Below are 14,392 nucleotides of genomic sequence, written 5' to 3'. Positions count from 1 at the left end.
CCAACAAAGCTACACCATGTGTAGTCATCTTTGTGGTTATTATCATCTTGAATTGAACTGTAAACTTTTCTTCATATAGCTAACAATTCAAATGAAAAACAAGCCAAGTTGTTTGCGGAAAACACCTGAACGAAAGCAGCAAATCTCAAGGCAATAGAAGTGCGATTTTCACGATTATCCAGCCACTTCTCTGAAAAGGAAACACGCAATGGGATGCACAAGTCGGCGGCAGCAGCATATGTGATTGGAAGCGTGTAGGTGGTGGAGAATAAAACTAACAAACAAGCCAAACGGTGCATAAAGATAGTTTAACAGTTGGATGGCGGCAGCCATAATGACTTGGGCCATTGGGCAAAGTGGTTTCCCTGTCAGCCTGAAGAAAACTGCCTGCACTGGAAAACAAAGCCCCAAAATGAAATCAGAAAACATGCAGCGCTGGTGTTTATAGGTGATTCTCAGTGACCTTGCGCGGCTCCCTGTAAACATGTCAAGAGCTTCTCTCATTATTTTATTCATGTTGATGAGGTTTTCTTGTGTAGAACAATATGTTGCTGTGAGACAATGAAACCCCGGGGAATTGATGTTGGCCGATGGAATGATCTTGTTGGAAGAATCAATGGCCGACCATGTAGAACAGATCGATGAGTTACTGAACATCACCTCTTTTATTACTCAGTAGCTCAATGCACTTCTTTATTATATCCCAGAGAGCCATTTGTTTTGACCCTCACAGATTCAATATCGCCCAGAAACGGCTGCGAGATGAAGCCAACTGAGAGATGGGGGTGTTTGGTATTGACACCATTGACTGGGCACATTCTGCTTTTAATTGCTAAATGCGTGTTTTAAAAATGTGGGTATGCATTGATATCTTTAAATCAATTTGCTCGCCAGAGAGGATGGCTTGTACTTATGTCCTGTTCACTATTCTTGTAACCCACTGTGTGGAGCTCTCATGTACCAAAGATCAAAGTTAAGGTGTACCTCATTCATATGGAAATGGCACTTGGAGAAATCCTGGGGGCAAACTCATGCCGGGGGGTTGTATAATGTAGTTTAACCTAAAACTCATTGGCTCCCTGTGGAGACCTCCCGAGGCGCTCTGGTCAAGAGAAGACTGTTCTGACTGCGTGACTTAACTTATTACAGGACAAACTTGTCTGCATGAAGATTGTGATGCACTGAATTATATGTGGTCATCTGTATTGTGTTGCTGAGTGAGTGTGTGTCTGTTGTGTGGAGGTGGTGGTCCTGCAGAATGAGTGGGGCTGCCGTTCACATAGAGTTTATTTTCAGAAAACTATCCACTTGGCTCCATGCCCACCTCTTATTCAAGCCAGATTATCAATGTTATCTCTTCCAAAAATACTTAAACTGTCCCATGTGTAATAGCAGTTATTTCTTTTTGTCTTTGCTGTCACTTGGCAGCTTCATATCTGAAGATGCTTTCAGCGATAACTCTCTTCAGTTTTTTTTTTTTTTCTGACCGAGCGGGGCACTTTTGTTCCTCGCGGAAAGGAAGGAATATTAAATTGGACCTGACTGCATGGTAGGTGTGAATGTGGCAGGCGTTCTGAGTGCCGCATCATTTGGACAGTCTGGTTTTTGTCATCCGAGATGCCACGTGCCTCTCACGCGTCGAGTGCGTTCCCGAGACCTCTTTCGTAATTATAATAACTACAAATCATTTGCATTGTCTCTTTACAGCTCTCCATGTCTCAGCTGGCAGCGACTTCACGATACCCAACCATCAGCCACTCCAGCTCAGCGTTGCCGTGGCAACAGTCGTTTCCCTCACTGCTCCATCCTTCCCTATTGGCATCGGCCCACCAGCTGTCACATGTCGTAAGATTTCCACCCCCGTCCACTCTCACAACACACTGGGAAGCTGAAGGAATAATTAGGCAAAAGAAAGCATCGCACAAAAGGTGCACGCAGATACAAACCCCAAAACAACATCCCTCAGGATCAGGATCTTTCAAAGTTGTTTGAGTTCAGATACTATCTCACCTGTCTGTCCTCTGATGTGAAAACCCAAACACACTTTTTCTCTTCTCGCTCTGGAGCTGTCCGAAGTTCTGAACCTTTATCTTTTTAATCGAAAGAGTCGTGATTATTTGACTTTAAAAATGTCCTGCAAGGACAATCCCACTTGTTTCCAGGCTTAGAATATTCTATTTTTGACCCCGATCTGGTTATTTCTGCTCCCGTTATGCACTGCAGGCAGTGAAAAAGTTTCCTCCCATTTGTCGGCTGCTTATCCCCGGCGCACCAGGACGGCCGTGGGCAGGCTGCCAGTGCATTGCAGGCTGCTTATAGACCTCTCACACCTCTGGACATTTGAGATCTATTCATCAACCTCTGAAGTCGATGCAGCTGTTTTGTCGGATTGGAATTGTATTTCTGTTTTTTCGCCCAGCTGTAGTTGCGTGACACTATTGTATTTAATTTAACAATGGGTGGGGAAGGAGGAAAAGTCCTGTCAAAGTATGTGACAAGGTTCCTTTTGAATAGCTGTTGCATAATCATCTAAAAATGAATCCACAGTGGGATATCCAGATGTGGGTGTCTGCAGCTGAGAAACAGTGGGAGGTATTTCTTTTTTCCCTCCAGATCTCTGGTTGACTATTTCGACATTCAAGTTGCTTATGAATCAACATTCAGCAACAGAGGATGTCCCTTATTGATTGATGTGTTTGAAACTTTCAACTATGTTGAATAGAATAGACATATTCATTTTGCTTATCATTTTCAGAGCACATTTTTGATAGATATTTTTATTTGCCTCTATGAAAGGTAATCTCTGTCTCAACATAACTCCCATTTAGTTGATCTCAAAATAGATATCTTGACATTTCTCTTAAATATCTTACATAATCCTCTAAAAATGAATGCTGTTCTATCCAGTTGTGGGTGTTCGCTACTGAGAATAAGTGGGAAGGGATTTTTTTACTCCCCTCACATTGTCGAACTGGAAGAGATGCATTGAAATCTACAGTCATCTGGAACATGATGGGGAACCACGACTTTATAATCCTGGCCTAAACCCTGGATCTTTTTCTGCCTATCTAAGTCAGTTTGCGTTTTTCGTTTTGATCTAAACATTTATCTTTGATGTCAAGAAAGAAATATATTTTTGCTAAAAATTCCATATAGTGCATCCGTCGCCACCAGCATTCTTTTCACGTCATTGTCTTTCTAATCTTTTTCCTGCTGCCCTGAATACTGCAGATTAGCAGAGATGTAAATCACGCTCGTATAGATGTCTTTATGAAGGCATCCCGCCGGCTTATACTGGCACACGTACCTACGTGCTTACATTCATTTGCCACATATGCCAGAGAGGAGAATTTAGCAGTGGTTAAAGCCTGATGTTCAATTGACAGAATCATCCTTCTTATAGGATGTTGGTGCTGATCCAGTTTCCGCACCTTGGATTATGTGCTTGCCGATTTATGGACAAAACCAGCCGTGATCATTTCCGTGAAAGGACAAGCTTGTTGGTTTGAGAGCGATCAGTGTCCAGGTGTGGCGTGAGCAGGTCGGATTCATACGGCCTGGAGGGAACCCCAGATTAGAACCAGAGCCGGAGGGGAGATTATACCTTCACTCTGGCATCGCCCTCGGTCAGAGTTGTGAAGATATGAGCCTCACTCTGGAGGAATCCTGGGCCTTTTGAAGGTCCTCTTACACCCAGTTGGAATTTGATTCCCCTTATCAGAAGAAGCCTCTTGAGTGTGGAGGAGAAGATGTGGCGTGATGTTGGCTGACCAGTATAAACTTGAGTTCAGGTTGGAGGACTCCGTTCAGTTCAGTGTGCTGGGGATGGTTTTAAACTCCCCTGGAATGTGGTGAACATCGGCACAAAAGGCGGCGAGTTAATTTGCTGTTTACGCTGACAGTTATGAAGCAGAAAGGGCATGACTCATAATGCAGAGATCACGATCTTGGCTGCCGCATCTTAAGCTCCCTCTGAACCAAAACATCATGTACATCCCTGTGAGTGTGCTGGGTTATTGGTGTCCTCCAAGCTCTTATCTTTTCATACTTGAATATGTTTTTTACAACCTCTGTTCCCCCTCGAGAGTTTTCATATGTACATGTAACTTTTAATCCAAATTATGTTCCAAATCCGCTTCATTGAAATCCTATTTCTGCCTGTATTTGACATGCCTACATCCAAAATAATTATAGTATACTGTATATATATCTATGAGCATGGCCTGAAGCAACAAATTGGATTTTCTCCTTCAGTTCATGTTCTTTGGAATATATTTCAATGCATTTTACAGACATTTCAATGTGTATATAGTACATAAAGAACATGTACTGAAGGAGTTATCCCCTTGCAAGAGTATGTGACAGTTCATTTTATTATGGAATTCTGCTAATAAAATCTGTATTTTTTTTATTATCAATTAGCATTTGATTCTAACTATTAATATAAGGCAGGAAATGCAGACATAAAAATGAAAAAAAATGTAGAGCTCTGGAAACTTAAAAGTAGTGAGAGGTCAAATGAGTTGTGAATTATAAACATTAAAATTATGTTTTTTTGCTCAGCTCTGGTCTATGTTGAATGGTCATGTGTGCCTTTTGACACCAAATACAGAGAATTATTCTGAAAAAAAAAAAATCTCATAAAGATTAAAACATTGCGTATGATGGAGAGTGTAAGCGCCTTGTCTCACCAGTCATGTGTTCATGTCTGTGGCTTCGGCTGAACGATAGCCATCATTCAATTAGTTTTAACAATATTCAATTTGTCTTGCAGCACAGTTTAAAATGAGTCCCACCAGTCTGTGGCCCGATTGGACAAACAATTAATAGATATGAGAAATCCTCATTAGTTCCACTGACAAGAGGAGTTATATATGGTGGAAGGTCTCGCCATCACGGTGGATTTGTTCATGTCTGTTTAAAAAAAAAATGTGACTGAAGAAGAAAACTAGAGCCGAAGACGGTTCACAGCAGAGAAGAAGAGGCACAGCTTCAGAATAAAACCTCCCCCCCGACAGACTAGCAAAGCCTGCCAAACATTTTTGATGTGTAAAAAAAAAAATCTGTTCTCATCACGCTTGACTTTCATCACCCAATCATTTTCTGATGTAGGCTTGCTCAGCGGTCAGCAATATCTCACACCTGGAGACAGACCTTCAGCCCCACCGGGACGTTTCATCATCTCAGGATGAAGGAGAGCAACTGCGGGAGCTCCCCTTCACCCCGGTCCACGCGCCTGTCATCACTTTGGGGACGAGTGCATCAAGGTGATTCCGTCTTGTCGTCTCGACGACTAAAGCAGATGCGAATGTTTGAGCATAGTTTCATGTCCCTTTTTATGTGTTTTGGTGTCTGCTAAAGCCAGTCAGCAGGGGGGACTTGTGGTATCATGTGCCTGTTCACGCTTTAAATCAGACAACACATAAAATGTTTTGCTGAAAGTCTATTAATCTGCTGCCTTTCACCGTTACATCCCCAGACTTAATACTTTGTAGTTCACTGACCTGAAACATGGCAGCCTCTGAACTCGGAGCGAAAAATGACCCATTTTTTGATGAGAACAAAAAAAGTTTTAATTGAAGTTGCTGTGCGTATCAGATTGGGCTCCTTTTTTTTCTTTGCAAAATGTAATGTTGTCTTGAATATTAATCTGCCATGGCTAATTTGGGGAATAACTTTTGGCGATAGGGATGGGAAAGCGTGAAATGAACACAACCGCGGAGGCAGCCCTTATCGAGAATCTACTTCACTGTTCCAGCTTTTGTGCTGAACTCCGATTTCCCACCAATATGAAGCGATGGTTTTACCTCGAGAGCTCATCATGATGCAGCCAAACGCTACTGTTCTCACTCCTGACTTTGCACTTTAGCTTGCCATCTGTGCGCAGTGTTGAAAGTAGAAACTACGAATATTATCGTGGCTGCAGAAAACAGGTGGCCACTATGATTAGCGATTACAGCCAATTATGTGCTGCAGAAATCCTCCCGGAGCTTTTTGGCTTCTGCTGGAGTCCTTCTCATGGTCCCAGTTTTGAGGGCTACCGCTGGCATCCTCATCCAGTTCTGGGGATTTTTCTCTGCAGGTTTTAAGGACATGCAATACACCTAAAGTGTGTCCTTTTGTAAATCATTGCGGGTCAAATAACGAATTTATACATAAAATAAGATATATTTTCTTTTTCAAGATGTGTGCCCAGCAAACTTGTTTTTTCTCAGTTTCATTTTCTCTTCCAGCTCGTACTCCGCCAGCTCCAGGAGCTCTCTGGCCCACCTCTTCTCTGCTGGTTTTCCTGACCTGCTGGATTGCAGCGGACAGGTAGCAGAAGTCCTGGACCCCACAGAGCCTGTGGCATTTGACATTCACCGCGAGGAGAAAGACCTTCTGCAAGACAACCTGATGGTTTTCCAGTTTTTAGCGTTCTCCAGGTGAGAGGTCAAATGTTGGGCTGAGCAGGAAAATCATGTTCCTCGCTTTGTTTTGTTTCTGTGCCGTTGTCCTGGCAGTCTTTCTTTTGTCTCATAAAAGCCCGCTTTTTAATGATCATCTTCTTCATATTTCATCCATGTTTTGTTATTCATTATTCACAGGCATCAACAGTGCTGATTAAATGTTCTTTTCCTTTTTGTTTTTCAGCTTTTCTTAAACTCAACCTGTCTTTTTGATTCGCCTGATGAGTAGCTTCAGGGAAGGTCTTTTTTTTTTTGGTCTCAGAAATTATGATAATTTTCGCTTATTTTGGGCTTTAACTAAAGCTCCCCTTCAAGCCCAGCCAGTGCATTTGAAGTCAGACCCTGATGTTGAACTTCATGAAGCCAAAGATATGAATGATTATAAAGTCAACCTTTGACCATTATTTTGATGTTTCTGTTCACAAGCTACTAACATTTTTGATGGAGAATGGTGTCAGATTTGGCCGGATGGAAGGCAGTCCAAACTCAATTTTACAAATCAGACTTTGACATTTCTTCATAAAGTTTAGGGAAAAAATAGCTGTGTAGATTTGTTTTCCAATGCTTTCAGTGGCAACTACATTTATGTCAAAAAAAAAAAAATCGATTGAGATTCTTAAAATGCAACTGCCCCTGCCGGAGGTCAAATCAACGGAGACTACAAACTATAAATAAAAAATAAAACCCTGTCAATACGCCGCGGAAGGCAATACAAGCATTCAGAAATGATCAAGTTCCCCTGACTTTGGAGCGTGAGTTTTGTCATTTCAAATTTACACTTTTTGTATTAGAAACATGATGTGGACTTTTCTCAAGATCACACAATTAAAGAGATTTATTGATTCAAGCTTCACCCGTGTTCTGTATCCGCGACCTCATTAGAGCTGCCTGACACGCGCACTCAGGCAACGCACTCCAACGTAAATCGTGTAGCTCCATAAAACATCTCGGGGTCCCACCTTATTATTCAGGCAATAGCTGCAGAAGTACTGAAGTACGCAGGAGGCACTTCGCCAGGCAGCGATCTCAAACACAGACGGCGTAATGATCAGTCTTGTCTCTTTGCTGTATTAATATTAATATCGGTCCCTTCGTAAGGACTTAGCACGGCAGCATCATTAACTGTGCCGTATCATCGACTGGAAGGTTGCGTTGTATGCTTATTATACTCCACTTCAAAACCCCCGGGCCTGTCTGTGGTCAGGGGGTCACCCCAGCACAGACTGTTTTGCTATCAAATGCTTTTTTTTCTCCTCCTAATGTCGACTCCAGCTTATGACTGATTGCCAGTCGATTTATCCGACGGAAATCGAGAGCAGCGCGTCCTTAAAAGTCCTTGTGAGTGAGCGTGAGCAAAGTCTGCCTCACCAAGTATGATTTCTTTCCTCTCCTCCGTCGTTTTGAGTTTGTTTCTGAAGTAAACCCGAGGTGACCGATGAGACTTTTTTCACCGCGGGGGTGATGTAGAGAAGGAAAAATCGGATCTGAATAAAAACATGTCCATTTGTTGTGGGTATTTAAATGTTTAACTCCACTGCTGTGTTTTGAAGTTTCAAACAACGGCTCAATCTTTTGCTTGTTCTCCCAGGTGTGTCTCTGCAACACTGAGGCACATCTGTTTAATCATGAAATGCTTGGCTTATTTTCAGATTCCAAGGGGAGGGCGCTGAACCGGGATGGCCCAATAACATCTACTTCACCTTCCAGTTCTATCGCTTCCCTCCAGTCACCTCACAGCAAATGAAACTTCTGTCCAGTGACAAGGTTCAAGTGAAACCCAGCAGTACGCTTCCCTGTGTCCTGGCTTCCGTCAACACCGACGGCTCGGTTTCGAGTGGTGAGTGACTCTTCTCAACTTGGAAAAACAAATGGATTTTCAGGGCTGCCAAAAATATCTGGATCAAAAATGGAAAGCGTTTAAACCATCTGCCGCTGAGATTTTGACGCCCGATTTCCACTGGATGCTTCCTGTGGATTTGCATCAAGTTTAACTAAAGTAACTTAAAGTAGAGTTTCCAGCATGACTGCACTTGCTTGCAGCTCTCTGAAGATGCCTTCAGGGGCGTCGGAATTTGCTGTGGCGCCTTTGAGTTTTGACGTCCCACTGCCTCACTTGCTGTCTTGTGAAATTAAACATGATTATTTAATCTTGCGATTAATCTGATAAAAATTTCATAGCACTTTTTTTGTGGTCGTACTTTATAAGCCACAGTGATAAAAGCAGATGACACTGTGCAGTGGGGATCCAACCCAATCACATGGGGACAAAGCTAAATCCAGTCTTCTCCTTTGGCCTTCGCACATGCCTGCAGTCGTGTGTTCATCTGGCCAAACTGTTGTGTGAAATCCAAAGTGGAGGCCAGGTCCACGAACTGGTCAACAGATACAAGCCGCTGAAATTGAATTCCGTAATTGGTTGGCTCAAAAAATGGAGCAGAGCCTCTCGCTGAACTGGCTTCTTTGTCACAGCAGACACTAGTCAGTCAATGTGATTTGGTCTTCTGTGGATGTTTTGGGACCAGGCGCTTTTCCAGACGCTTCCGAGTCCAGTTGGGAAAGTTACATTTCCACACTTGTCGGCGAGTGAAGTGAAATAAAACTCAAGCTGTTGCTGAGCGACATCGGAGCGCACGTCATGTGTGATAGGATTATGACAAACGTAAGCAGCTAGCTCTCATTTCCATTTCCTGTTTGATGGATGACTTTAGTTCCCACCACGTCAAGAAAAGTCACTGCGCTTCATTGATTCCTTTATCTTCTGCACTTGAGCTCATAGTTGTGCGTGAACAAAGCGTCGAATTTGCTTTTGACCGATTATTTTGATGTTTCTGTTCACTTTTTTTTGCGGACATTTTTGATGGAGAATGTTGTGAGATGAAATTTATTCCTAGAGTTTCGGAAAAAATAGCTGCATAGATTTGCTTTATGTTTGTTTTCCAATGCTACTACAGTTATGTCCAAAAAAACATTTGAGATTCTTGGAATGCAACTGCCACTGCTGGAGGTCAAATCAACTGAGACTACTATCTATAAATAAAAAGTAAAACCTTACTTGCCTCAACCTTAAGGGAAACATCACTGCCAAGGAAGAGAATAGCTGTTTCAATTGAATAAATAATGGGAACGTGGGTGGTCCCAAATTCTGACAGTAAGAGTTTGAGGTCACTGCTTTTTTGGATTTCTTGTAAGCCAAGTAGCGGCGTATGCCCCCCTTCTTCATGTCGACAAAATACAATCACGCTCCCTGGTGCTTCATGACATTTTCTGAGGGTGAGACATTTCCCTCTCAATCTGTCGGGCGGGCATTGATTGATGCGGCGCCTGCTCATGTAGCTGCTAATGAGATGGAAGGGATATTACTGCCTCTGACTGAGTGTGACATTGAGCACAATACAATACAAGTACGCATCCCTGTGGTCAGCAACCAGAATGAAGTCCCCAGACAAGGCCACATTCCTTCAGCTTTGTTTTTCTTTCCACTCATTATTCCTGATGGCTGCAGCAGCAAACCTGTATATATAAATATGAGGCACAATCCAAATCCGCTCCTGTTTGTTTCAAAGATTGAGCGCAGACTCGTCCGTGGATGGCACTTTAAAGACACGCGCGGTCCAATTATGGTGCAAGATCAATGCTCGACTTTGAGCTCGCTGGTCAATCAACTGAAATAAGTCTTTGAACCGAGACTGTGTGGGAGGAGGTTTTTCTCTGAGAAAATCAGAGGCAATATCGGAATAAACACTGAGACCCAGTGCTACGTCACGTACGCCGATGAAAGCTTTCCCAAAATGAACCGCAGATCTCTCCCCCTCCGTCATTTCAGCGGCTATAGCTTTATATCCTTTCATTTTTAAGGGAAATTGTTATTTATTTTTTATTGTTATTGTGTTGAAATGATCATAATGAGCCGCACATCAGGTCTTGGTGTGCTACCCTCAGGCGTCAGACTGGTGTTTTGAGTTGTTGATCCCCCGGTCTGATTTCCAGCCCGCCCACCCTGCTGCTCACGCATCAGGTGAGCCATCAATGTTGTGGCACAGGGCTCTCAGTGGTGGGTGGGTCCCGCTGTGTGCTGCTCTTCATCTGGAGGCCATGCTGCCTCACACACAGTGCTGAAGCCAGAGACTTCTTGTGCTGTGCGTGCAAATCTGAATGGCAAAAATTGTCAAAATTATACGGTATTAAGCTTGAAATTTCTCCTTTTTGGCGGCTGTGTAAAATAGCGGAGAGGTCTGTGTGGATGCTGAGTCACTGAAAGATGCTTAAACCTCTCACAATTTCTTAATTCTTCTGAAGACGTATTTTCGTCGCCAGTATTTAAGTTCTGGGCTCAAGTTCAGCTGAGGGCTGCTCCATATTTCAAGGCACTCTGTCTTTGGAGTTTTAAAGCTCTCCTTGGAAATGCGAGTGGTTCCCTGCACACACTCCCGTTTACCACATGGTCTGAGGCCAGCAAGTGAGAGCAAACCTCTGCTCCAGAGACTTGGAAAATGCAAATACTGTCAAAAGCCACTTGGGGCTTTTGGCAAACACGGGGACACTGCGCCGGCTTCTTAATTTTTGTAGTGGAGAGGCATGTTTTTCGCTTCATTTCCAGATATGACTATTTTCTCTCTGCAAGCCACAGTGCCTCCACTCAACTAGGCCAACCACCCTGTGGAGCCATAATTATGAGTTTAATAGTCCACAGCTGAGTCAAGTTTTGGCTTGGAGAAGTGAGTACCTGTCGCCTCTCCAGGGTGCTATCGAGGTACCCACCTCCACTTCACACCCACCTCCTCAGTATGCTTTGTTTTTGTTGGTTGGGTTTGGCAGATACGATTTTTCAGGTGTGGTAGCCTTCAACTGTGGGAGCTTTGAGCAGAGTCAAACAAAGGAAAGACTGGGGCAGCAGGAGAAGCATCATCCCACCAAACACGGAAGGAATAAGACAGTATCATGGATGGCATCAGATCAGGAAACGTCAGCGCACCATCTGACTGATGAGAGGCAAGGCGATATCCCTGCAAGCACGGGAGGGAATATGCACCGATACAGTGTAATAATCCCACGTCAAATATCCCAGATATGTACAGGAATGATGGAAGAAATGGCGCTGATAACAGATGCCACTGAATTCAACAACCACAGCAGGTAGAACAAGAATACACTAAAACTAAGGGCATAAATCAAACCTGCAACTGGTCAATCGAATTAAAAGTTATGGAATCAGTTTGCAAAATTTAGCAAACCTCATGAGAGATTCTTTAGATCGGACGCAATGGCAAGAGCAATGGTGATAGATTCAGCGTCAGAAGAAATAGAAAAGGATAATATCTAGTGCTCACTTGATCAAAGAATGGCAGGCCGACCTCTCTGGGTGACGAACCACGTCCTATTCTGGTCATTTCCCAAGATGGACTTAACTTGTACTTAAGGTCCTGAGGGCAGTGTGGCAGGCGAGGAGCAGCATGTTGGGTAATCAAAGTAGGATCACCTTTGAATAGGTCAAGCCAGTAAAAGTCTGTTCAAAATGAAGGCAATAAAGTTGGAGTTGGAGTCCAGAGTTCTGTTGCTACAGTCCAGATCCACAGTAGAAGCACATCACCGTCATTAGAGCGCGACCAATGGCACTTTACAGGACTAGTGCCGATACCTGTGAGTTGACAAGCATTCTTTCCAAAATTCCTGAATCACAGTCCTGTTATTGCTGAACTAAGACAGGGACTTGAAACACATTCATGGATCACCTTCAGTAAAAACTGTTGCCTTCTCATGATGATGTTAGAAACAAAGTGGTGTTTACTCACATGCTAAAATGGACCAAATATGGAAGACTTTCTGTGAACCGTTTCGGCCACCGATGCCAAAAACAGCGCGGGACTTGCAGGAAAAATGTGGTCCACTGATTTAAGACAAGATAGTCTTTCCTTCGTCCCATAATCGGGACATTCGACAACCGACATCTTGACACAACCTCGAGTCTTACGCTAAGAATGATCCACCGCTGTGACGTTTGAAGCGTCTTTTTGAAATCGCTCTCCACTCTGCGATAATTTGCAGCTGAACGGAGCGCTCTTGATTTGAATCAATGCCTTTGTTAAACTTTCATGTCAGAAAATGAAGCCCATTTGAAGTGGGTGGATTTATTTGCCTGAGCAGAATCTTTCGGGATGCGACTTGACAGGTAATTAGAACCCAAATGCGTGACTCGTACACTCGGATTCATTTTTCTTTAATGCTCTCCAAGGTCAATAACAGACAGTCATCTGATGTGGGAATGTAGCTCTTCAATTCTGGGTCGCCGGCAAAATGTATCGCTCTGGCTTCCTCAGATAATTTGGCAGGTGAAGTGCAGGTGGCGATTGCTGTGTTGATCAGACTCGTGCGTGGTAGAAGAAGTCAGGCGAAGGGAGAGGAAGTGCCTCCAGATTAGTCGGAACAGAATCGGTATGTAAAAAATTTAAGGGAGTGAAGCGCTGAAGACAGATTCACTGGGAGTCTTTTATTTTTAATGGCTTTTCTGATGGAGGATTTACAAAGTGGCCTTGTCCGTGACCTCCCTGTGAAATAGCTGCTATTCAAGAAATTTACATCAGAATTACATTTGCTTCATAAACACCCAGCTCGAGGTGAAGGTGTCTTGTTGTTCTCTCCCTTGGAAGATTTAGCCTTGTACCTTGTAATGTATCAGTCAGAAACATTTTGTGCAGTGATATTTTAACACTGAATATACATTATTTTTAACCTTTTATGCAGATAACATGTTGACTCCAGTGTGAAGTTTATTCTTGGTGTGCTTTCCAGGATCTCCAGGTCTTCAGGTGCAATTCAAAGTCGATGATGTGTTTCTGAGGCCCGGAGAGAAGCAGTGGTTCTTGCGCTACTTGGCACTTCACACGATGCACATCGACATTTGGGACAGCGACTCCCTGCTCCTGATTGGCTCGACGGCCATTGAGCTCAAGGTAAGAAAGCAAAGCCTGTTCGAACCCTGTGTTTTCAATTCAACTGTATGTTGTGTTATGAAAATGTAGAATCATGACTTAATGTTGCCAAATATGAGACTGGAAAGGGACATAAAATCTTCTTTTTCAATTACATTGATATTTTTTCTCTGCTCTTTTGTGTTTCAAGTACATGTTGCGTCAGGGGAAAAAGGCAGTGCAGGCACTTCACGAGGTCGACGTGTTGACAACCAACTATGTGGGTGAGGACACGTTGTTAACAAGCCCAGAAGTGGGCCACAGCAACCCCCCAAACCCCATGGTGGTCCACACTGTTCTCAGGGGACGGCTTCATATCCACACAGGCAACATCGGTGAGTAATTCACCTTCGATTATGGTCAGAGCGAGGAGACTTGAATGCAACTCTTGCTGTGAAGAGGGTGCTGTGATACCTCCACTTTTCATTCTTGTATCAAACACATCCACTGCCACCGTGAAATATTTACACAGGGGTTATTAATTCAGGTTTAAATAAATATTCAGCTCCTATTCCACTTGAAAGCTGGGAAAATGAAGTAATATTGTCTGTTTACTTTCTCTGATGTGTAAAAAAAAAAAAAAAAAAAAGATAGTGAATCTCCTCGGTGACTGATGCCGCCGCAGCTACCGAGGTTATTATTTTGGTCCAGGCGTGACTTGCAGTGGATATAAAATAAAAGAGGATGTTTATTAATGTGAAGATCTTCTCCTCTCGCACATAAACACCTTTGTTTAACAAACTCTGGTTGTAGCCTACATCTCCTGTTTGTTCTTTCATATCAACAGGCAATATTGTCTGAAATAAAACTTGAAATATTGCCGATATTAATGGAAAAAATAACTTATTTTAATTGTTATTATTATTTTAGGTTGGCATGAGATGATTAAAATTAGTGTTTTAATAATATTTGATGTTATGTAAACATAATATGATGTGCATGATAATATAAACATGCATAAATGTGTCTTCAATAGAA

The 14,392-nt window shown here is 42.9% G+C and overlaps 1 protein-coding gene across 6 annotated transcripts in view; it reads left to right on the top strand.

Annotated features, from left to right (window-relative positions):
• nphp4 (nephronophthisis 4) overlaps positions 1–14,392 on the top strand; it is a 68,049-nt gene that overhangs the window by 37,098 nt on the left and 16,559 nt on the right. For all 6 annotated transcript variants that reach the window (XM_053848809.1, XM_053848810.1, XM_053848811.1 and 3 more), the window contains 6 exons: positions 1,708–1,845; positions 5,113–5,267; positions 6,234–6,425; positions 8,099–8,286; positions 13,236–13,396; positions 13,566–13,749. In XM_053848809.1, the coding sequence (XP_053704784.1) occupies positions 1,708–1,845; positions 5,113–5,267; positions 6,234–6,425; positions 8,099–8,286; positions 13,236–13,396; positions 13,566–13,749 (1,018 nt within the window). The remainder of the gene's footprint in view (positions 1–1,707; positions 1,846–5,112; positions 5,268–6,233; positions 6,426–8,098; positions 8,287–13,235; positions 13,397–13,565; positions 13,750–14,392) is intronic.

This window comes from Synchiropus splendidus, chromosome 18 (assembly GCF_027744825.2).
Source record: "Synchiropus splendidus isolate RoL2022-P1 chromosome 18, RoL_Sspl_1.0, whole genome shotgun sequence".
Taxonomy (NCBI): Eukaryota; Metazoa; Chordata; class Actinopteri; order Syngnathiformes; family Callionymidae; genus Synchiropus; species Synchiropus splendidus.
The sequence above is the reverse complement of the archived record's forward strand: the minus strand, read 5'-3'. Positions and strand labels throughout refer to the sequence as shown.